General features: G+C 43.3%; 1 protein-coding gene across 3 annotated transcripts in view; it reads left to right on the top strand.

Moving 5' to 3' along the window:
• Nucleotides 1–4063: 4063 nt before the first annotated feature.
• smoc1 (SPARC related modular calcium binding 1) overlaps nt 4064–24038 on the top strand; it is a 43854-nt gene continuing 23879 nt past the window's right edge. For all 3 annotated transcript variants that reach the window (XM_029460120.1, XM_029460118.1, XM_029460119.1), the window contains exons 1-5: nt 4064–4364; nt 18710–18875; nt 19085–19168; nt 22155–22267; nt 22670–22769. In XM_029460120.1, coding sequence (XP_029315980.1) covers nt 4266–4364; nt 18710–18875; nt 19085–19168; nt 22155–22267; nt 22670–22769 — 562 coding nt within the window. In that variant the 5' untranslated portion in view covers nt 4064–4265. The remainder of the gene's footprint in view (nt 4365–18709; nt 18876–19084; nt 19169–22154; nt 22268–22669; nt 22770–24038) is intronic.

Raw genomic sequence — 24038 nt, 5'->3', positions numbered from 1 at the left:
GGAACAAGTACCAGAAACATGTACCTGGAACATATACCTGGAGCATGTACCTGGAGCATGTACCTGGAGCATGTACCTGGAACATGTACTTAGAGCATGTACTCTAAATAAACTAATACTCTAAATAAGATAAACTACAGAGTGTGTGTACTTTTATATACTGTTGTTTTATTCTTTAACAATTAACCATATTTTATAATATGATCATTGCTTTTCCTTCATTGTGCAGTTTCATGATTCTACTGTAGTTCTGGTTTTATCTGGTGTTAATGTGAACATGTAACACACATCTTTTAATAAAACATTATGTCTGACTGAACTATAACTATAGTAACTACAAATACAAAATGTGGAGTAAAAAGTACAATATTTCCTTTTTAAAATATGTGGAAGTACTCAGATAAAGTATAGTACAGTAGAAGTATTAAAATACTGATATCAGCTGATAAATGCACCAACAGTGAGAAGCAACTACAACATGGACGAGGTTCAAGTACCGAAACAACTTATTTTGACCCACAACATTCATCATACCACATCTGAACTCTAAGTGTACTTTTCTTACATGTGACATCATGGTTGAACATCTGTGCCAACCCCCCGCCCCCCCGGCCGTCAGACCTCTGGGTGGCCTCCGTCCTGCTTCGTCTGTTTCTGTGTCCACAGACACCTGCTAATTTTCGGCCGTATGTAGTTGGTGTAAGCCGGCGGGGGGACGGCGGCTGGGGCAGTAATTGGGAAATACATTTCCTTTCAGCGTGCCCATTCATTCCTCTTTTTTTGTTTTTGTTGTCAGAGGTTTTCTTTCATGCTCGGCCAAATGACAACAGAATTAAAGTGTGGAGCCATGCTGTCCCTACAACAGCTTTACACCCCACAGAACTGTGTCTTCTTTGTTCGGGCTGGAGGGTTGAAGCGAGAGGGAAGAGCAGATATAAACTGATCTCGTTAACATTCCAAGAGACACTCCTGTTCCCCCGCTCTGCTCCTCGTCCTCACCTCCCACAGCTCTCTGCACTCACACCGGGACATGAGGGGAGCGGCGGTGAGAAACCTCCACTGACACCGCACGGACACTTCAACCGTCTCTACGCTGGTGCTATAACGAAGGATCCACATAATTATCTCAAGTTGGATACTGTTGCTGTTGCATTTCAACGTCTGCTTTTAACATTATCCAGTCGCACCTCCTCCATCTCAGCTTGGTGTTAAATGCAGACAAGACAAAGGTGGTGTTATTTTCCAATAAGAAAAGGGTCCCAGCTGTTCTTCATGTCTGCACAGGGTACCCCCCAGTGAAATGGTCAACATACTTAGACATCACTATTGACGACAACCTCTGCTTTAAACACCATATTGACAATCTTTTGATTAAAACTGGGCTTCTTCTTTAGAAACATGGCCTGCTTCTCCACCAGTGCTAGAAAACGTCTTGTAGCTGCCACATGTTTGCCGCTCTTGGACTCTGGGGATGTTGTGTACATGAACGCTTCGGCTCACTCCCTTCATCTGCTGGACGCTGTGTATCACGGGGCTCTGAGGTTCATCACAACTGTAAACCCCACCGCACGCTGAACTCTGTAGTCAACTGGACATCACTATCAATGCGCAGATCTCTGCACTGGTACAAATTCATCTACACGTCCACTTACACATCACACACACAGCACGGCTCTGGGCTACGATCTCAGAACTACATCACTCGTCATACTCGGCCCCCTCAACCTCAACACGCTTCAGCAGGAACTTAAGCCGTCCAGCTTGACATCCCGAGGAGATTTTAAACTCCTGTTAAAAAGTCTGGAGAAATCATCTGTTGGTGTTTGTTCTTGCAACACCTAATTCTACGCACTTTGTAGGATGTTTTATTTGACTGTTGCCTCTGTGTGTCCGTCACTTTGTATGGTGCTGTTACCATCTGATCAGGTGTCTCAATGACACTTTACCTGTGTTAATAAAGGCTAAAGGAAGGAAAGAAAGAAAGTTCCTTCAGCCCAAGCTGCAACCTCCGGGTCTCTTAAAGCTGCAGTCTCTGTAACCTCCAGCAGGGGGCGACTCCTCTGGTTCTATAGAAGTCTATGAGAAAATGTTTCTTCTTCTCTTGATTTATTTCCTCAGTAACATTTTCCTGATGAGTTTATGTCTCAATCTGTAGTTTCAAGTCTTCTTCAACATGATGTTCATTTAGTAAATGTTGATCCCGTTGAATAGCTGATTAAGCAGCGTAAGTTAACGTTGCTACTCTTTAAACTTTAACCTCTTCAGTGTTTTCACTTATTTTATTATGTTAAAATACATTTTAACATAATAAAAATGTCTAGTTCACACAATTCTGCACAATACTCAGATATACTGCACATGTTTTACAGTAATTTGTCATATTCTTATTGTATTTCTTTTTTTGTGTTTTTATGTTTCTTGTCCGAATCTTTTGATTTTAAAATAGTTCTACTTTTTTTTTTCTTCAATATTTGCTCAAATCTTTACATTTTCATTTAACTTACTGGGTTTATGTTTGCACCATTAAACACCAAAGCAAATTCTCCGTATGTGAAAATCTACTTATAATAATAAAGCGATTCTGGTTCCAAGATGGCGACGGCCAAACGCCAGCTCAAGGCTTCGGAGCGGCAGTTTGTTACGTCACAGCGACTACGTCCACTTCTTACATACAGTCCATGTTTTAGGCCTCAATCTCTCCCTTTATGCCCAACTTCCTTTTTTTCTTCATCTCGCATTTGGCCTGACCCTCTTCACAAATCCTCTCCATCCTTTCTGAGAAACTAACCCTTCAGTGGAACCGCCCGGTGCACAGGAATCATTAATGTTGACCCTAATTGTGCCAATTCCAGCAGCTCAATAGCTCTAATTACAAGGTTCTTCACTGAGGCACTCAAAAAGCCGCTGAACTGTCATAGCCAACAATTAAAAAATATCTATAGGGACAAAGACTGAGGGAAGGGGATTGAGGAGGGGGGGGGGGTTACCCATTCCAGCAAAGGGTGACCGGACGGCCCTTTTCAGCTCTTAAAAGCCCCGTTTCTGTGGATTGAGGGGCTGCTGAACTGAAGCTGGACACCTGCACTCAACACTCGGCTTCCCTCTTCGCTCTCTCCTCCTTCTTTTTAACTCGCTCTCAATGGGCCTCACAATTTATCTGAAAGGGAAAGATGGAGAAAGAGGGAGCACAGAGAGAAAGAGGACGTGGGAGCCAGAAGTTGAGAGTTTGCAGGACGACGACAGTGTGGGAGCAGCTTCATGTTTACTGAGTGTATCTGTCGGATGGACAGTAATGCAATATGATCAGTGGAGAAGTATTCAGACCCTTCACTAAAGCTGCACTACAAGAAGTCTTCAATCAAACATGGAACTTAAGTAAAAGCAGAAAGTATTGTTAGTAAAGTAAATGTACCCATGCAGCAGATAAACATTAATATTACTGATGCATTCATCTGTAATTACCATTATTATGTTAGAACTGTTTTACATACTGACGTAAAAAGTTCTAAGGACTACATATCATTTATTTTTAAAAATGCTGCCGCTTTAAAGTGATCAGCTGATACTCTTCCAGAAAGTGAGGTTTACTCTTAAAAAATAAAAAGTTAAATCATGAACAATAATTAGGGATTAAGTGGCACACACACACACACACACACACACACACACACACACACACACACACACCCTGCAGAGCTTGTGACAGCTATTGACTTTGCTCAATAGATGTTTTCTATTGTAACCCAAGTACACAGGCTAAATGTCAAGGCAGCAGGATCCTTGGCTGTTCTGGAGCATTATGTCTCTGAAAGGGGAAGAGAACTTTAAATGTGACTTCACAATCGCTCGCCATTGTTGCAGCTGATAATACACCGAGTGTCCTGCAGCTGCTGCTGCTGCGGAGAGTTGATCTGGGCGCAGCCACAGGGGGGGCGTGGCCTCGAACGCCATCCCTCGCCTGCTATTGGCCAGTCGGACTGTCAGTCAGCGCCGCTTCTCCCTCCTTCGCTTTTTAAATGAAGTTGCAATGGATACAAGCGCGACTCAACCTGTGGCAGCCGCGATGAACAGCTGATCCTCCCGCAGTGGATACACCTCAACATGCTCACCGCACAGTCCTGATCTATCATCGCGCGCGGCACTATGTGAACAGTGTATCTGAGAAGTAGAGCACAACCTGAAGGAAAGCACATTGAGACAGTGAGGTGTTCTTGGAGCGTGTTCCTTGTTAGTTTTTCGGACCTGCCGCTCGCCGACCATCAATTATGTTATTGTCAAGTTTGCTTTTTTTCACCTTCTCTCACCTTTTGGCGCCTCTGCTCTGGTACCTGCCTCAAGTCTCCGCACAGAAGCCTGGCTCACGGGTGAGTGCATACCTGATCACGCTTGGATTAAAGCTGACATGGCACAACAGTGTAATAATGTGCCAAATCCACGACTGCGCCACTATCGCGCGTAATTTATCCGATTATACAGAAATCCACTGAAAATATACCATTTTTTTAAAAATGTAACTGCACTTCAGATAATCAGATGTTTAAATTGAAATGTTACTGTGAGAGAAACCCACAGAAGTACTGGGGCTGCCTGCTCAGTCGACTAGATTGATTTAGTCTGTTAGTCATTTATTTCTGCTTCTGAGCACATCTCGGGGAGACACAAGATGTAAAGTGGTGCTTTTGCAGGAATCTTTGTGGAGAAACTGGATTAACAACAAACTGTATGAGTGTTAAATCTGTGTTAGTATAGTATAGATATTATTTTAAATATAGTGCGGAGGTGTATTATGCAATGCATGTGTCATAACGGACCATGCAGGTGGAAAACGAAGCGTGAAAGAAAAGAGTTCTGGAAGCAATCAATAAAGTCAACAAGTGGCATCAGATTCAAGGACTTCAAATCACATGTTGGGGAGGCTCATAAATGTGGCTTAAATACAAATTAAATACCTCATTTATTCTGATTATCTTGTTATTCTGCTGCAATAAGTAAGGAAGACATTTCTAACATCTTGAACTACATCTCAAACAATAAGGAAATGTCTCTGCTTCAGGACAACGTAAACACCTTCTGGTTGTTGATTGTCATTTTGAGACTTCTTTTAATGAAAGTTTCGTCTCACGAGAGGAAGAAACTATCAGGTGTGTTAGCAATGTGCTCCAAAACACACACACACACACACACACACACTGCACAGTGCTGTGTGTGTGTGTGTAAGTGATGGAGAGCATGTTTCAGTTCACATGGAGTGTAATATGTAATAATCACTTATTGAAACTACTTCACGATGTGGTTACCCCCCCCCCCCCCTCTTTCCCGACACAACACAGTTGTTAATCCGGCTCAGTGGCGTCGCAGTGAACTATACTTTGTATTGCATCTTGTGACGACCTCTTAGCTGAAACTTCCTGTTCAGACTTTAGTGAAAAGGATTTCAGGCTCCTCTGCAGTCACGCTCGGCCTCGAGTTAGAAAACCTTTTTTAAATCCATACGGGATAAACGCAGGATGATGTCACTCTGAAAACGAGGCTGCTTCTGAGTATTGTTGGAATAAGTGTCTAACATTCGGGAACAATCGGAGCGTCTCTATGAACTGTATCCCCGGACGCTCCAACATCCAGTCACAGTCGAAACGTTGCTCACAGCTCAGGGGCGCACGCTAACGTCCCTGCATAGCACGGCGCCCTCCTCATCCCCCCGGAGGCTCCATGATGCAACACGTCGACACTACGAGCGACGTGGACTCTAAAAAGCTTCAGACGATTTGAGCTTGTTGCCGTGTGATCGCTGCGTGCGTGTGTGTGTGTGTGTGTGTGTGTGTGTGTGTGTGTGTGTGTGTGTGTGTGTGTGTGTGTGTGTGTGTGTGTGTGCAGCTCAGATAAGTGGAGGAGCGTCGATGATAAGGGTGTGTGAGGATGGCGGTCACACACATTTCTGTCTCTGCACAAACTGCCAAGACAAAGTAACTGAATGAGTCAAAGGGACTAATGGTGCGGGGGGGGGGGGGGGGGGAATGAAATGATGTTTCTGTTACAAGAGGATTAAAGTTCACGTCTTAATGACGGCAGAGAGATCTTCTGGTTCTCCTCTAACAAGGCAGGTGCTGGGCAGGAGAAGTCCCGGGATGTTAGGACTAACAAATGATCCAGTCTTACCCATCAACCCTTAATCCCCCCCTCATCAAATCAACCTGTAAGAGCCAGTGAGAGGAAGTGATGAGCCGTCCACCTGCACGCTTTAGTGACGGCATCGGTGAAAAGTCATTAAGTCATTAAAAAACAAACAGAAACAGGCGGAGCAGCCAAGACTGTAGACCTTCAGCTGGGGAGAGCACAGCCCTGCTTCAAACGCAGGAACACCTTTTTATTGGTGTGTGAGTGTGTGTGTGTGTGTGTGTGTGTGTGTGTGTGTGTGTGTTGTATGGTCAGCCGATGGTTTAATTATGCTGACAGTGCGCGGAGGAATGGAGGTCAGGGCGAGAGAACATATAAAACATGATATTAATACATGCTTTGTTGGTAATAGAGAAGTGAAAGGACCCAGCAGCTGAAGATGAAGTCGCTGCAACTTTAACAGCAAAACAACGTGTTCAACTTCAATCTCCAGTCTCTCCATTTAATATCTATATCAAACTTTACTGCTCCATACTTTTAATCAGTAGCATCTTAATAAGCGTCGTCATTCTGCAGCAAGAGAACACGATGAAGAGAAAATAGTCTTCATCGCTTCCTTTTAACCTCGCGATATAATGAGGTTGTGTCAGATCAGGTGTACTTCTAAAAAATAAAAGGTTATTACAACAGCTGTAAATGATAAATAAATATTAAAACAGAGAAATAAAGTGGAGACAACGTGGATCATTTGTCTGCTAACCATCAGACCTCTGGGAGGCACAGAAGAAGAGCTGTTGGCTATAATCACGCAGATGTGCCGTGCACATTTAGTCTTTATGGGGAAAAACATTCCTGGCAAAGCGATACGGTCATAGTTTGGCATCACCGTGTTCTGTGAAGAGAAGTCATGAAATACAAACCTTTCAGATTAAACGTTGTCCAGCAGCAGTTTCTCATTACGCACTTAAAGGAAACAGTTATTGGTGATGGAGCCTGTGGCTTCGGGTTCTTTACTTTTATGGTGTTGTGATTTTGAATAAGCTGAGAACAACAGACATTTGCATGATTTTGCGGTTCTTGTTTTTAGAATGATGCTGTTGAGGAGATTCTTCGGGAGGTCGTGAATGTGAAGACCGTTAATCCCCCGAGGACTGTGGACACGTAGAGCAAACTAGCTGCTATGTTTGGATGTTTCTTGGGTATAAAAGTGTCTGAAGTCGGCTGGTAGAGAACATTTCACACATTTTAGATTTCTTGTGTAGAATGAGATTTGGGACGGTTCTACAGGAGGTCACCAAAACATGGACTTTAATCCTCGTTGGATTAGTAAATCTGGTGATACTTAATATCCTGAGGTTTGTGCTTCAGAGAAGAGTCCAGATTTAGAGTGGTGTATCCTCAGGAAAGGTCTTCCATCACAAACTGATGTTTTTCTTGTGTACGAGTGCGAGTTCCGGCCCGTTGATGGAGCGAGTTGTTGGAAATGTTTTTGGGTTCATGAAAGCATCAGGAATTGTCCCTCAATTGTCCAAGGGAGTACGTTTCCAAGATGAACCAGAACAGGCCATCATAAACTATATTTAGTTTAGATTTCATGGCAGTCTGAGTAGTCGTGGAGAGATCCTGCTCTGCACTGAAGGGTTGGATAGCAAAACAGATGCCGTCCTGTGGACACGTCACTAAATACACGACACGTACTGGATCTCCAACACCATGTTAGTGTGCATGTAAATGTAGTCAATGGCAAAAATCTATTTTTAGCAGCATGGCTCTAGGACGGCTTTGGTCGAACACTTTGGTCCAACCATGAAACGACGTTCATGGTTCCCCGAGGACGAAGCTCACTGACTCGATGATCCCCGACTTTCCATCCAGAGCCAGCAGCCTCTACATCTCTGTCTTCCAGTACACACATCGACTGTCCCCTCTAGCGCCACCATGAGGTTGACATCGATGTGATTGGTTGATGCATTTATTCGCGGTCTGAAAAATCGACATCATTCAGAAAGAAATTGACGTTGCTTTGTTGCACTTTTGGAAAATGTAGGAACTCTAGCTGAATTAGAATAAAACGAGAAGTGGAGGGGAATGGAGCACAAACTTCAGGTTCTTGAGGCCGCACGACGAGACACCTGGGCTCCAGGTATATTTCATACGACGCTGACAGATGGCTTTCAGCGCGACTCCACCAGCGACCAATCAAATTGCTTACATATGTCGATCCCCTCTGATAACTGCGCAATCAGCATTTCATGCTCAATTTCGGGGCTTTCTAATCAGTGTGATGAAATGCAGTCCAGCTCTGTGACTTCAGGCCCCGTACGGATCCTTGCAGCTTCCCTCAGACCGTTTCCCCCGCTCTGCAGATCCTCCTGATTGTGGTCTTTATGGGGAGCGATTGTCTAGTCCACTATGGAAACTTGCTCTGTGTGTCGGGGGACATGCAGCGGCTGTAGTTTGAGAGGAACGCAGCCTGCTGAGAGAGTTATGGCTGCTCTCTGTAATCCTTCAGATTATCAGGACGGCAGAAACACTTCCTGTTTCCTATCAAACTAGCTCAGCAGATTAGCCTCTGCTCTGCCACATATTTAATCGCTTCCTTTGATATAAGCAAGTGTGTGGTCTCAGTTTAAGTATGAAATGTGTGATGGACACACACACACACACACACACACACACTTCCTGGGAACAGCAGAGACAGCTGACTGTTCTGCAGTCAGGATGTAGCATTAGTGACAAACAAGGAATGCTGTTAATCAGATTTAAAGCCATTTCCGAAAAGGAGGAACACCCCCCTCTGCCCCCGTACTCACACGTTACTTTTGATCGCTTTACACCACTTCAAAAGAAAAATAAGGAAGTGATTATTTCCATTAATGTCGCGTTTCATCTCCTGAGAATCATCGAAGGAGCAAATCTGATTTCAGCATCAGATGTTTTAAATCTAGTTCAGAATCATAACAATACAATCACGTTATATTATAAACCAGCTGCATGTGTGAAGTGAAAGATGTTCAGTGATAACCCCACAGATAACTGGAAGCCCTCAGAGCTGTGTAACGCTTCTGTAACCTCCTTGTAGCGGTCACTACGACTCTGCAGCTTCATTTAGCTCAACACTGTTTTAGTGTCTTTCAGCTCATTGTTTTGCTTTTCTGATCGCCAACTTCAGCGTTTTGTTCCATCTCGCTGCTCAGTTCCTCTCGATTCTCTCTGCACATCACACAGTTAGCAGCTAGCTGGTGGACATAGAGGAGCATTTCAGATACTTCCCTCAGGAGTTGGTGGAGACCAAAAACGGAGCTAAAAGAGAGAATATTGGACTTCCGTTTGCTATTTGTCCGTTGACGCTCCGTGTCTGCTGGATGTGTAATGGTTTGCCAACATGTTCGCTGTAACAAACTTGTGCTTGCAGCTAATTCAGGGTTTAAAAAGCATAATGACAAAACGAATGACACACGAATGAAACACGAATGTTGCCTTGAAGCGTGTGAATAACTTTCAGTTTGCTCATCAGCCTGCTCGGTGCTCCGTTCAGCCCAGTGGGAGACATGAAAGAAAATACTTTAAAAAAAACCACTTCGCTAAAACTTTACCTTCTGGAACACGACGCTAATTACATAAAGAGGTCAAATTAAAAGAAATGGTGGAGTGCAGGACTACACTTTAATGTTGTGAGCCGTCCTGCTGCGAGTGGGACACACACTTTGCACCTCCCGTGGGAGAGTTGTCCGGCTCCTTCAGCGCTCACATCAGGAACTGTGTTTTAAAGGGTTACTTTGAAAATGCTAAATAATAGTTTCTTCTCAGGACAATTAGACATTTAAAAGGACTAAAGGGGAGGAGGAGCTTTTCATGCATTCCTTTTTAGTTCCTCCACTTTATTTTTTTATAACACAGTTAAGCAAAATGTCTTAATGGAAACAACATGAGGGAGGGCATTCGCTTTATAGATTTCCTGAAAACTAAATGCTAATTATCAGACGAGTGATTAGCTCGGCCCGTTAAAAGCACACAACGGTACACGATTAGTCCCGACGTAGGTGCACGACTTCCATCCACTGTGGTTGACTCACTTTTCCTACATTTGCCTGATCCACTCGTGGGCTGGTGAGGGGAAGCCAAACTACACGTGCATTACACGGTTATATATGTATTTATGTGTGTGTTGGTGTTGTTGTGCCCAAAGGGGATAATGAGCCCATCACACGTTGGCGTGGAGCTGGCACGCACTTGCTCTCTGTCTCTGTCTCACTCTCACACACACACACACACACACACACTGATGTAGCCGGCTTGTAATGAATCTCCATCTGTGCATGCAGTGATGTCATTCATGTCAAGGAGCATGTTCCTGTTAGTTAAACAGAACAGGCATTTCTTTCCGCTACACAGGATCTGATTTAAGCATCCCTTGTGATATTGAGTCAGGCTAAGAGCTTCAGTCGTCCCATGTTAGGACAAAATGGAGAAGGTTGTCATTGCAGCGGGCTTCTCCAACTTTTCGACTAATTGGAGATCTAATCAAGAGAAACATTTGGACCATCGCGCTCTATAATAACGACCATATTGCAGCCTGTATTCTATTGTTCTGCCTCCAGGTTTACGTAGCAGCATGAATATTACTCACAGGGAAGTCGTGTGAGGCGTTTCTCCATCGGTACACTTCGGTGAATCTGAACACACCCTTTAAAACACCAAAGTCACCCAATAACACAAAGTAAGTGACCGATGGAGGCAGCGGTAGATCAGCAGGCGTGTTCTGAGAGTTTAAATGATGATGAATGGAGTCTGGTGGCTGTGACGAGAGCATCGATAACAGCCGTCTGACAGCGAGGCAAAGAGGTGAAAGTATTCTAAATATAGTGTAGACTTAAAGTGACATTGGTTTCTTTAGGTGACATTGTTAAGCTTCTATGCTGCTGATTCTACTGTAAAATCCGAACTATCCCTTTAAGACGTTTGTTTTACAGCCACATTAAAGCGTTCTACCTCTGACAGGATGGACAACGCTCCAAACAAATGTCCCTGAAGAATCATCTGTAATTACCAAGGGACGCCGAGTGAAGCACAGATTAAATCTGATCTGGAAACTGAAGCCAAGTCATGTTGAAAAGTCTTTAAAACGAGCGCACCTCAAACCTTCTTGTGTTATTAAACAATTAAGTTATTTGGAGATGAAAACGCAGTTCTGGCAGAAAGATTTCAAACTAACCAGAAGCATAAATGACCTCTAATGTGTGCGGACTGATGCAATATAACGTTGAGTCTGAACAGTGGCAGTCTGGAGGACAACATCCAGCTGACTGAAGATCTGCTGCAGCGCAGTATCGTGCCAACACCACGCAATATTTACCAACATCATTAATAACCAAATCAAAGACTGCATTCGTGGGTTTACACGTTCCAGCTCCTCAACTACACGTCGTGCAGACTTGCATTACACAGAAGAACGAGTGGAACAAGACGATACGTAGAGTCTGGGAATGTTTGAGGAGAGCAAAGCTGAATAGGTGCAGAACAGAAACACCGACTCCCGTCAGCTCTGCTGAACCCAACATCAGCCAACAAGTTGTTAAACGAGATTCAGTGAAACCGGGACCAACTTATGTTTGTTATAATAAAGATCTGTCCACAGAAATGAGCTCTAATCTACAAACAACGAGCCAGTTGGAAACCTTCACTTAATGGTATTTCCTGTAGGAGATCCAGACTTGTTCAGCTTCTCTTGGGCTACTCGTTCCCCGTCAGCGTGCATAAAATATTATTATTTTCTAATCATATTCTTCCTTCTTGTTCCGCTGCTGTGGCTCGGGGCTGGAGCAGATTCTCTGCCAGCGACGGTAAAAGAAAAGACCACTTTGCTAATGCTGTAACTGTTGCACAATGGGGGTTGCATTTCACTTATTTTACGAGTGGAGAGCTCAGTGTGCTTCTGGCGTGTGTGTGTGTGTGTGTGTGTGTGTGTGTGTGTGTGTGTGTGTGTGTGTGTGTGTGTGTGTGTCGGGGGAATTTGGCTTGTTAAATGTGAGAATCTCAGAGCTCATTGTTTCCCGGTCAAGTTATCAGCACCAAAGCATCGTGTAGCTCTTCTCCTCTCAGGCGGAGGATGTCCTCGTGTGTTCGTATCTAAGATGATCTGTCCATTAAAGATAGAAATATACATTTATTCTCGTTCTTCTATTTGGAAATAAAGTCTCTGAGATATTTCTCTCATTCAAAACTCGAGGTGTGAATCTTTCAGTATCTCATCAGCTTCTGGTTTCAGTCGGTCGGGCGCCCCCATCTCCTGATGTATCTGCCGAGCGCTGATAAAGGCAGCGCGTCATGAAACACAGTGTTTAAGATTATAGAGATTTTATATTTGACAAACTTCTATCAACGGATTGCAATAATATAAACACACAAAGGCAAAGCTGAGACAAAAGGAACATTTACGTTAACATAAACGTTGTAAGTGGATGTTTCCCCCCCGACCTGCTCGACACTCATCATGTTATTCTCCGTGAGTCTGCCGCGCTGCGTGTTGCAGTACGAGCGAGTCTCTCACAGGTTCAGGTAATTCATGTTATTTTAAGCCCGTGTTCCTCAGCAGGTCCAGGAATAGCTCCTGTTACACGTTAGTCTGTTTAATTTAGATGTGTTTGTTTGGTTTTGATTATGGGATGTCGGGCTGTTGTTGGCCTAACAGGAGGGGCTGTGTTCCCTCAGGAGATAATGCCAGGTCCCGTCATCCCGGCTAATACTGCAGCAGCTGATTGCTGTCGAACAGACCTGGGTCAGACAGAGACTGAAAATAACTTGGAGCGTTTCTTTTAACCACCTTAAGACCCCAGATGGGTGGGGTTTACCACATCAGGACAATTCAGATATTTGGTGAGCTTGAAACCACAGAAAAGTGTAAGGATGTTGTCAAACGCTTTGCTGATTGGCTGCTTTGTGTGGCACTAGAAAGAAAAGCTTCACTCACTGCTGCTGGGACTTGTATAAACGTGAACCACATGAGCCCGTGCTGTAGTGATGTAAAGCAGTGGGGCTGTAGGAGCTGCAGTGAGGCAGGGGAAGATTACATTACATCACATTAGGGTTAATAGTGTGCCGTTTGATATTCTCTCCAGGAGCTTTGATTTGAATCTGTTTCACGTTAATTTAGAGGTTTTTGCTTTGTGCTGATTTAATCTGAAACAGTTCTTTGGCCAGTACGACTACGCACACGCAATTACAGGGTTCAGCAATCATGTAGTATTATGTTAAACAACATTCAGTACGTTACACAGCTCATAAGGATTTCATCAGGAACTGAGGACCATTAGCAGGAACAGTTTCTGTTTATCCGCTTGACGAGTTGCATGAGAAGATCGATACTAAAGCTGCACAATATATCGTTTCAGCATCGAAATCACAGCGTGCACGAGTCCCGACGCAGGACGTGTAATGCAAAGTAAGACCAATCAACTCACAGCCTTTTCCATGACTCGTGTACAAGAGAAGTCTGTAATATAACATTTACTGATGTGAAGCTTCTTGGATACATGCAGCCAACCACCAATCACAATCATTCTTCTTAAATGTATCAAACAACCAAAGCGGGCCCCGCGAGTCGTCGGCCACGATCTGAAAAATGAGCGAGAAACAGAAAACATGCAGAAAGATGTCAGTGATATGGAAATATTTCGGCTACGGGAAGGAAGATGTCGGGGACTTTGTCGTCAGAAGAATGTGCTTGTTTTCCAATATCGTGCAGCCAGTTAGCTTAGCATAAAGCCTGGAAACAGCTAGCTTGGCTCAACCAACACATCTAATTAACTCTTTATATCTAATTTGTTTAATCCTAAGGAAAATGTAAGTGTCAAAACAAGTTGTTTTCCCCCAAGAAATAGTCCAGAACATTTTCTTACATTACCTTTAGACGGAGCAGGCTAGCTGGTTCCCCCGTGTCTTTATGCTAAGCTAAGTGGCGGCAGCTTCACATTAAACCGGTTCAAATGTTCCTATTAGCTTCATCAGTGGTTCTCAGCCTTACAGACGTGGGTCAGAAGGAAACTAGTAGGTTTATAACTTATTTACAAACTTATTATTAAGTTATTTTGACCAAAACCTTTTCCAGTAGTTCTGTTGCCTCAACCTTAATTAGTGCTTTTGTTTGTGTTAAACCAGCAACTTAAACACGTTTGTTGAGCTTTATTTTAAGCAAAGTTACTGTGTAAACGACATCTACACCTTCAAATCTCAAAAATGAAATCAAAATGTAAGTTTTTGAAATCTTCAACTCAAGTAAAAGAACTCTCGCCCTACATTGGGAAACGTTGTCTGAGTCTCTGCTTTCACCTTTACGGGAGAAGCGTGCGTGGGACGGGATGAGTAAGAAATGAATACATGTGGGAGACTTGGTGAGAGTGTTTATTTCCACTTACCGGACAATGTCCTCTCTAAAATCTGTGATTGAAAGTTTTATTATGACAGTGGAGTCGGTGGAGAGGCTGAATCCATTAACGCTGTGCGTCAGGGATGTGAGGAGCGGTCGGTCTGCGGATAAATCACTACTTTAGACGCTTTGGATCACGATTTAACATTTCCTCACGTAGACAAACTTTGTCTGTTTAAACACGTCTTCTTCTTTATACTCAAACAGGAAGTTAGACGCTTCTCTACGGTGTTTCTAATACGGGGGCGTCATCACCCCTAGGGGTACTTTGGAGTACTGCAGGGGGATGTTCGTTTATAAAATATGAGTTATGCTTAGTTCCTAAAAGTTCAATAACAAATGTAAGTTTGATAAACCACATTGTATATTTAATAGTTAACAGCCGTAAACGGTCGACGCAGTCACGACTTCGTGAGTTCTGCGTGACGGAGACAGTTTCCATGTTGACAGACGGAAATCAAGAAACAGATTTGTGGTTGAATACAGCAAAAATGTTTAGCGAGATACGATGGAGACTGAATTATTCCCGGCCCTCAGCGAAGCCGAGAGGAGATGTTTCCCTCTCCGTCTGCACGCTCTCACGAGAGGCTCCTCAGGATTTCGTTTTCTACGACGCTTCAATGCCGAGACTGAAATCCCATCAAACTGTCCGGCTTGTTCTGGACGTATTGTTCCAGCGGCTGCATATTATTCCCTGTTTGTTTAAAAAGCCCTCCACCTTGTAAAACCATATTTCCTTTGTATCCAACATTTAAAGCAGCCGACCGAGACAGAACTTGGACATGTTAACAGATATATAGTTTTACGCGGGGATTAAAGCTCCATCTCCAGGACGTTACCTCCGCTCCTGATTTTATCTGGGAGACACTGAAGCTCCAGTGTGTTTTTCTATTTCAGGAAGTCTTTCACAGATAATGTATCTGCCTGAGCTGTGACCGCCACGTTCATTTATCTACTGCAGAACATTTCCCAAACAGTCCTCCTAATGTTATATTTAGCTGTAAATGAATATGGCCTGTGTAGAAAAGTGATTCCACATTTGTTTCCAATGCGGCTTCATCTGCTTCAGTATCAAAACAAGCCAGAAAGAGTCACTTCTCTTCACTAATACGATGAACATGATCCAAACCAGTTCATTTGCACTGGACGCAGGTCAGAAGATATTAGATCACCAGTTGGCTGACTTTGTACATCATAAATCTTGGAATGGTTTTTGATTAAATTGCTCGTATTTAGAAATGAATGTCCACGACCGTCATAACTGTCAGCGCTGGCAGATCCCCTCTGGTTCTGGTAGAGTAAGAAACCCACAAAGGGACCGTAAATGGATTCTCTTTTGACCCGTGTCTCATTCTCCTCACCACATTTTGGATTTGTAATTTGTGCTATTACAAGTTTAAACTCCCGTGTCATTTCCAGGTCATCGGAGACGAAGATATTCGCCAGAATATGACAAAGAATATATAATTCAAGTAGTAAGAGCGCGCTGCCAGCGTGGCCGAGTGAGTCTGCGTCCTGGCTCGAGGGGCGCTCGGCCGATCCGCCGCTCTAAAACATCTCAACGGCTCCGTGATGGATGACTAACTTTTATTCAGACATTCATGTTTCCCAGAAGAGGAATTATCAGGACTTTGGTGATTGCCTGACTTTTCATCTTTAGTGCACAACGAGGTTCACATGTGTGGCTTTGAGTGAAATATCTCGACAGCAGTTGGATTTCAATTTGGTCCAAACATTTATGTCCCCGTCAAGATGAATTATAGTAACTTTGGTGATCCCTCGACTTTCCTTCTCGCGCCGCCTGCAGGTCAACATTTGATTTGATCCTAAATACTAAATACCTGCAAAACTAATGCTGTACTTTGTGTTCACTGTAATTACAAACTGTTGGCATGCTAATGCACTAAGGGCGGGATATTATATATATATATATATATATATATATATATATATATATTATATATATATATATATATATATATATATATATATATATATATATATATATATATATATATATATATATATATATATATATATATATATATATATATATATATATATATAATATCCATATATATATAGATATATATAGAGATATGATATATATAGATATAGATAAGAGAGATAGAGGAAGATAAGAGAATAGCAGAGATAGATAGATATAGAGAGATAATATAAATAGAGAAATATATATATATATATTATATATATAGTAGATATAGAGATAGATATAGGTGGGGGATATATATATATATAGATATATATATAGATATATAGATATATATATATAGAGATATAGATATATGTGTATATATAGTGTGTATATATAGATATAGATATATAGATACATATACATACACACACATAGATAAAGATATATATAAGATAGATATATATATATATATAGAGATAGATATAGATATATACACACAACATGATATATATACACACACACATATATATGGTGTGTATATATATAATATATATATATATAGTATATATAATAGATATATAAGATATATCTAATCTATATATGTGTAGTATATATATATATATATATATATATATATATATATATATATATATATATATATATATATATATATATTATATATATTATATATATATTATTATATTCACCCACTTATATACATGTCATTATACCCACAGTAGTAAACCTACATTATCGTTGCGATATTGAGGTTTAGGTAAAAGAATGTTTTGTTTTGCTAGTTTATAGTATGCATAGTTTCTATATAACACATCTATATAACAAGTAATACACTTCCACATAGAGTCCACTTTAATATAACTCCTTATGTAAAAAGCATATTATATGTGCGAGTGTCCACGGATCTATGAAAGTCAAATTGTCCAGGAAGACTGGCGTATACTTAAAGTTTGATTTCATTGGCAGCCGTTATGAGAGGAGAAGCAAAGAATTCAGACAGGACGGCTGTGAGGGTTTCTGGAGCAGCTTATTTATAATAATAATAATAATACCAAAGTACAGCGCAGCAAAGAAGGAGGAAAAAACACACAGCCATGCCGCTAATCTGTTTATTGGACAGCCGGTGATTCATTTGTATATGAGATCCAGTTGTTCGCTCGTTCATGACGTCAGCGCTTTGGCTTGCTGACCATCTACACTTTGTTCAGGTCCGTCTGATTGCTCTTTAAAAAATCTGTCTCCAAGCAACAATTTTCATGTTATTCAAAATACAGCTTTTTTTTTTTCGAGTCGGGCATTTGGATGATGAGGGAGAATGAAATTGAGCTCGTATACATGCAAGTTCCACACGTGTATTTGTGCTGCGGATCATTGTGTAAAGATGGTCTGATAGGAGGTGGAAACTGTGCCTTGTGTTTCCACCTTCTTCTCGTACCGGCTCCTAAAGAGATCTCGTGTTTGGAGACAACAGGCAGGGGGCTAACTGCTTACGAGACGCTGAGTGACTAAATGCATTTTAAGAAGAGTTTATGTTCAGTTTCCTACTTGAGACCCTGATCTTCTGTTTTGTCTTTTATGAAACAGGTGTTTGAGCAGCTGCTCTGAATGTGATTCACCTCCTTTGAAACTTAATCAAGGTTCAACTCGTCTTCAGCCGAAGATCAATGAGATCAATGACGTAAATCGTGCTTTCATTTTCCCGGCAGATCGGCAGGCAGACAGACAGACAGGCAGGCAGACAGACAGACAGGCAGGCAGGCAGACAGACAGACAGACAGACAGGCAGGCAGACAGACAGACAGGCAGGCAGACAGACAGACAGACAGGCAGACAGACAGACAGGCAGGCAGACAGGCAGGCAGACAGACAGACAGGCAGGCAGACAGACAGACAGGCAGGCAGACAGACAGACAGACAGTCAGGCAGACAGACAGACAGGCAGACAGACAGGCAGGCAGACAGACAGGCAGACAGGCAGGCAGACAGACAGGCAGACAGACAGGCAGGCAGGCAGACAGACAGAATTGCAAAGTGAAAACGAGGCTTATAGGCAACCAAGATAAACGCTGATGGTGTCGATCTACAGCCATTACATCGTGCATTCTATATTTACTTCATAATGATAAAGCAACAACTTTAAGATGCAAGTGTTGCGAGTTAAATGTCTCATCTCATGCACCAGCTATGCCAACATGTTGCTGTGTTTGTCGTTGCAGTGGCTGATTGGAGACAGAGACAGTCACTGCGGGGTCATCTGCTCACGGACGCAGGGGAAGCCGGTGTGCGGCTCAGACGGGCGGAGCTATGAGACCGGCTGTGAACTGCAGAGGGCGCGCTGCAAAGATAAAACACTGACACTGGCGAACCGCGGCCGGTGTCGAGGTGAGGACTAAACTCTGGTTTGTGCTAAAGAAAGTAATCACAGGAGTGGAAAAGATGCTTCCAAGTAGATATACTAAATACTTATGGTACATGTACCTTTATAGCACAATATTATTGTACTGCACAGCATCATCTCTGGAGCTTTAACAATGAGCCGACTCCACCTTTCACACTAAACTTGACTTCCTGGTACCTTTTTTGTGTTTCAGGTAAAAACTGGGTGAAAATTGATCAGTTGCCGGCGGCTCCAGCACCAACTTCCACATCTGAGGCGAGCGACCTGGAGGTCAAAGGTAAGAACACGAAACCCCTTCTGATCGGCAGCTCTCCAAACAGGAAGTGATTCGGAGATGAAGTTCAAATGTAAGAGCCGAAGCCGGCGCTACATGTTCACGAAGAAAGAGTTCCTGCAGCTTCAGGCCAGTTAGATTTAATGCTTGGAAGACCAACTTCACAAGAACCTAAATATAATAAGAGAACGACCAAATGACCCAAAGCGACACGTCTTCCTCCTCCTGCTTTACGAAAGCCACTTTAAACGCCTTGTGTTTCTTTATCTTTCAAGTTACTCGGCTTGATTGACTCACGTTGTGATGACTTGTCTGGCTGACTCTGTCGTACGGCTCTGGTGGTTTATCAAGAGTCCAAAACTAATCGAACCAAGAAGCAAAACTTAAGACTGTGACTCGTCTTCAACCTCACATTACACACTTCTGTCTCTATTAATTGGCTGGTGGAGGGAATTGTAGTCCTATAACTCGTATTGACTACAGAGGTAGGGTTATTTATAGAATACATTTATTTACAGAATCTTATTTAGTCTATAAACACAAATCAAAGCCGTCTCTAACATGAGGTAGTGCTGCAACACAAAACTCTTCCTCATGTCGTTGCTCGCTGGCAGACAGGGAAACTGCTCGGCTGGAACTCTTTATTGAATTAATTTTCTACCTAATTGTAACTTCTGAAACTATATATTGTAAATTCAGAAAGCAAAAGACTACGCTGGTCTACTTGAGCCTCGGGGAGCGTGATTAAGTTTGGGAAAAGTGGAACTGAACAGAAGATGTCTTTCATTTTCCGCCTCCCTGTAGGCGTGTAAGTCTTTACAGACCAGGATCACAGTCTCAGGATGCCAGCCCCTCAACAACAGCAGAGATTGATAGGTCCAGAGTCAAGGTTGGAACTTGGCATTTCCCCCCCTCCCGCCCTACTATCCATTAGGAAAACAGCATTCCCAACTAAATCCATTTTTGGAGTGGACTTTGTTCCCTCTGTATGGTAATATGTGGTGCAGTTTCATAATATCAGCCGTGTGCCAAGGAAAGGAGAGCTGGGCGAAGCTCGCAGTCGTAGATGCAGCAGGCCTGTTCTCTTGTAACGCAGCTGCTTTATTCCGGCGGGCAGTTCATCAACTAATGCTGGTTTATAATGGCAACGCCTGGCAAATGTTGACTGAAGTGTGCATGAGATTCAGATTAAACACAACAGACACAAGACACATAAACTGCTACAACAAACAACAACAAACACATAACTGTGCCTAATAAAAGCTGTTTCTTTATTCAGCTGGGAATAAAGCACCCGGGCAGAATCAACACATCATGAAGCAGCTCATGAAACCTCTCAAAGAACCTTTTTACACTCAGCTTTTGTATGATGTGTCAGAAGTCAATCAGACTCGACTTAGAACAAAGAAACAAACCTTTGGCTGTGTGTCTGTGGCTTCCTTTAGCACAACAAGTATTCCAACATGTTCCCGATGTTGTTCCGACTCGAGAACTCACCACATGGAACATCATCTGTGTATCCTCTCCTGATTCTGGCTGCATATTGAATGGGTGCTTCTTTGCCCCGTGCTTCAGCCTTCCAGCGACTTTCATGAAAATCGGGCCGATAGCTTTCAGACCGACCGAGCTGAAGATATAACCTGTCTGCAGAGACGCTGCTAAAACTACTACAGAGATTTATTGAAATGATTTGTTGGCGTCTCCTGTAGGACATTGGATTGTTTTTGCTTATCCTGCTCACGACACAAGCACTATAATGTTTAATGAGTTCCTAAAGTAAGACTAACTGTTCCCGTTCAAAGTTTATAAACTCGTGTATCCATGTCGGTCCTTCTTCTTGACTTCAGTTCTGGCTCCGTCAGACTCTGGAGGAGACAACATGTCCGTCTCTTTCAGGTCCAGAGACAAGTTCTCTAAGACCTTTATTTATCCAGGGAGAATGTGTGCCAGCGGCGGAGGACTGCGGTCGCACAGGTCAGCTCCCCGGTGTGAATGTGAACACACGGACAGCCGGACATGAGGCTCGACTCCACAGGAGCTGTGCGTGCAGTAGGAACAGTAGTTCGCAGGCGGGATTCTGAACCGGTGACCAGCTGGTGCGGAGCCCTCTTCAGTCTCTGACCTTTCAGACACTTCCATCTGCGTCCCCCTGAGAGCAGGGCGGGCTCATCAGAGCTGCAGCAACACAGGCTCAGTTTCCGTTGACATTTCAGATCATCAGTGTCGAGCACATGACGCACTAACAATGAGGTCTCACTGCTAATGGTCAGTGTCCAGGAATGTGTTGTTAAAGCCTATAAAAAGCTCTTTATGTTTGCAGTGCAAAAGGCTTTTTCAGAATTAGGAGCTACTATCACTGCATCTCGACCTCGTCTAAAGAAAGAAACACTCGTCTGTGTTACCTTGTAACTTCTCGCATGCCCGAGTCTCTTTGTGTGGAAGGGTTTAAATAGGAGGTAGAAGTCATGTGTGTGAAGTAGTGTTCATGCAACTGGATAAATGAGACTTTATTATTCTGCACGAGTTGTGTGACAGTTTGTAAACGGATGTTTGCAAATTCATCAAGTCCGTTTTCTTTAATTCTCCGTTCAGTGTGGAGGCAGGAGCGTCCAGGTAGCACGAGGAGTACTGGATCTATAAATGATCATTATTTAATATATGAGCAGTTCAAAGAGTTGTTTCTGAGTGGGGAGCTGCAAGCTCGTCATCAGCCTGAAGGTTGGAAATATAGCTCCTAACTAAGTGGAAAGAAACAAAAGGTGATTGCTAAATGATCTTCTCCATGTGCATCTATCACAACGGGCACTTGAGCAAAGCACTTACATCTCGGGCGGCGCTCGGTGGCCAACAGTAGTAAACTGGTTGCACTGGTCCCAGGTGTGAACAGGGTGTTTTTGACAAAGAACACGCGTCTTCAATAAAAACATAAAGCAGTGCTGGAGGTTTGGACGCAGCCTCTGAGAGCAGGCTGTCCTTCGATCTGTTGCAGATGCAGGTCAGTCCAAGTGTCGCGTTGAGAGGAACCAGGCTCTGGAACAAGCCAGGAGACCTCAGGAGTCCATGTTTGTCCCAGAATGCAACGAGGATGGAACATTTGCACAGGTCTGTCTCTCTCCCGCCACAGATCTTCTGTGTTCTTCACTCTTACTATCACTCAGTCTGTTGTGAACCAATCACTTCATCTAAAGGTCATTACACCCCGGAGGAGTTTTAAAATACTTTCTTTAACTTTTGTTTCACATAGAACGTGAATATTACAGAATAATCCAAATCAAGACGGAAAACTTTATCAGTCCTTTGAACCTTGACAAAGCGCAAAAAATCCACTCCTTCCGTTCTTACCTTTCACAATAAAAGCCCGAGACATATTTTGGTGTGGTTTTCTTCATGCAGCCGGTGTGTAAAGGCCTTTAGGGATGTTTGATTCTACTCTTCACTCTCACATATACTGAACACGTCGTGTTACAAAGCTACTGGTGTGATTTACCTGTTATGCCTCTGCAGGTCCAGTGCCATACTCTGACAGGTTACTGCTGGTGTGTCACCACTGACGGCAAGCCAGTGAGTGGCTCCTCTGTGCACAACAGGACCCCGGTGTGTTCAGGTACTGGGGGGGGGGGTGCAGCCTGGAAACCTGTGGATGAAATGTCCAGAGCTTTTCAAAAGAATCTTAAAACATTTGTTCTGCACAAGGTAGTGGGCGTGTGAGACTTAGTACTGTGCACATTAGAGCTCAGAGTAATGTTTAACAGGTTGTGTGACTGAAACTTCAGAGGAAGCTTTGGATGTTTCCAGATCATTCTTTATTAGGGCGGAGAAGCAGCGTAACGAGCATTACAAAAGATCCTGGATGGAGCAGCACGAGGTAGAAGTTCGATTGAGTAAATGATCAGTGAAATAAAAGGCTCTGCTGACGAAGGATAGAGAGTGAACACATCCTTTGGGTTACAGTTAAAGAGGGTCTGTCCTGCCATGCTGTGGGCACATGTGTATTACATGACATGTGGCGTACAGCAGGTGCAAGGTCAACGAGGAGGCTAATGGCCGTACATCCAGGGGCCTCCCAGCCCTCCCCCTTGTCTAACTGCTCTCAGCAGGCCAGCGGAGAGAGAGAGAGGGAGAGAGGGAGAGGGAGCGGGGCTCTGCGCACTCATCCTGGATGGGAACACTTTATGATAATCACCATCATTTTCCCTCCGAAGATAATACACAGGGGTCTTTGCCAGAATTGGATTGCTCAGCCACTGGAGCATATGGTGCAAATTTTGTGTGGAGAGTGTGGTGAGAGCGGTCGCATGCCCCTGTGAAGCTGCTCAACAGACCGCCAGAGGCTTCCCGCTCTGCGTCTTTTCCTTATCTCCCTCTCTCTGCCTCAGTCTTCTCTGCCTCTTGTGCCACTAATCACCTGTATGGTTCCCCTTTGCACCTGCTGAGTTCCAGTCCTTTGGGTAGAATCAGTAAAGGAGAAAGAAAGCCACAGTAGACGTTCCAGATGTTTTATTTCTGCAGCTTTTTTTATGGACAAAACGATTAATTGTGCATCTAGAGAAAGACTCTCCTGTGCACATCAGGACCCCGGTGTGTTCAGGTGTTCGGGGGAAACAACCAAGCAGTTTGTACAACGCTCAGGGATTTTACAAAATCTTCAAAGCTACCAGACTTGAACTGTATGCTAATGCTCCATGTGGATTATATTGAAACGTAATCATTTTGGCCCAACAGTTGCACGCCGTCTGCGGCCTTACAATCAGGCCTCTTCAAATGTGCCCTTCAAGAGCCAATGGAAACACTGGATGCTGATTGGTCCATTAGCAGACTGAAACAAAACAAAATCAATCGTTTCAATAATAAATAGTAATAGTCTGTTGGTTCA

Source organism: Cottoperca gobio, chromosome 22, assembly GCF_900634415.1.
Source record: "Cottoperca gobio chromosome 22, fCotGob3.1, whole genome shotgun sequence".
Lineage (NCBI taxonomy): Eukaryota > Metazoa > Chordata > Actinopteri > Perciformes > Bovichtidae > Cottoperca > Cottoperca gobio.
Note: the sequence above shows the minus strand (reverse complement) of the source record. Positions and strands in the feature narration are given on the sequence as shown.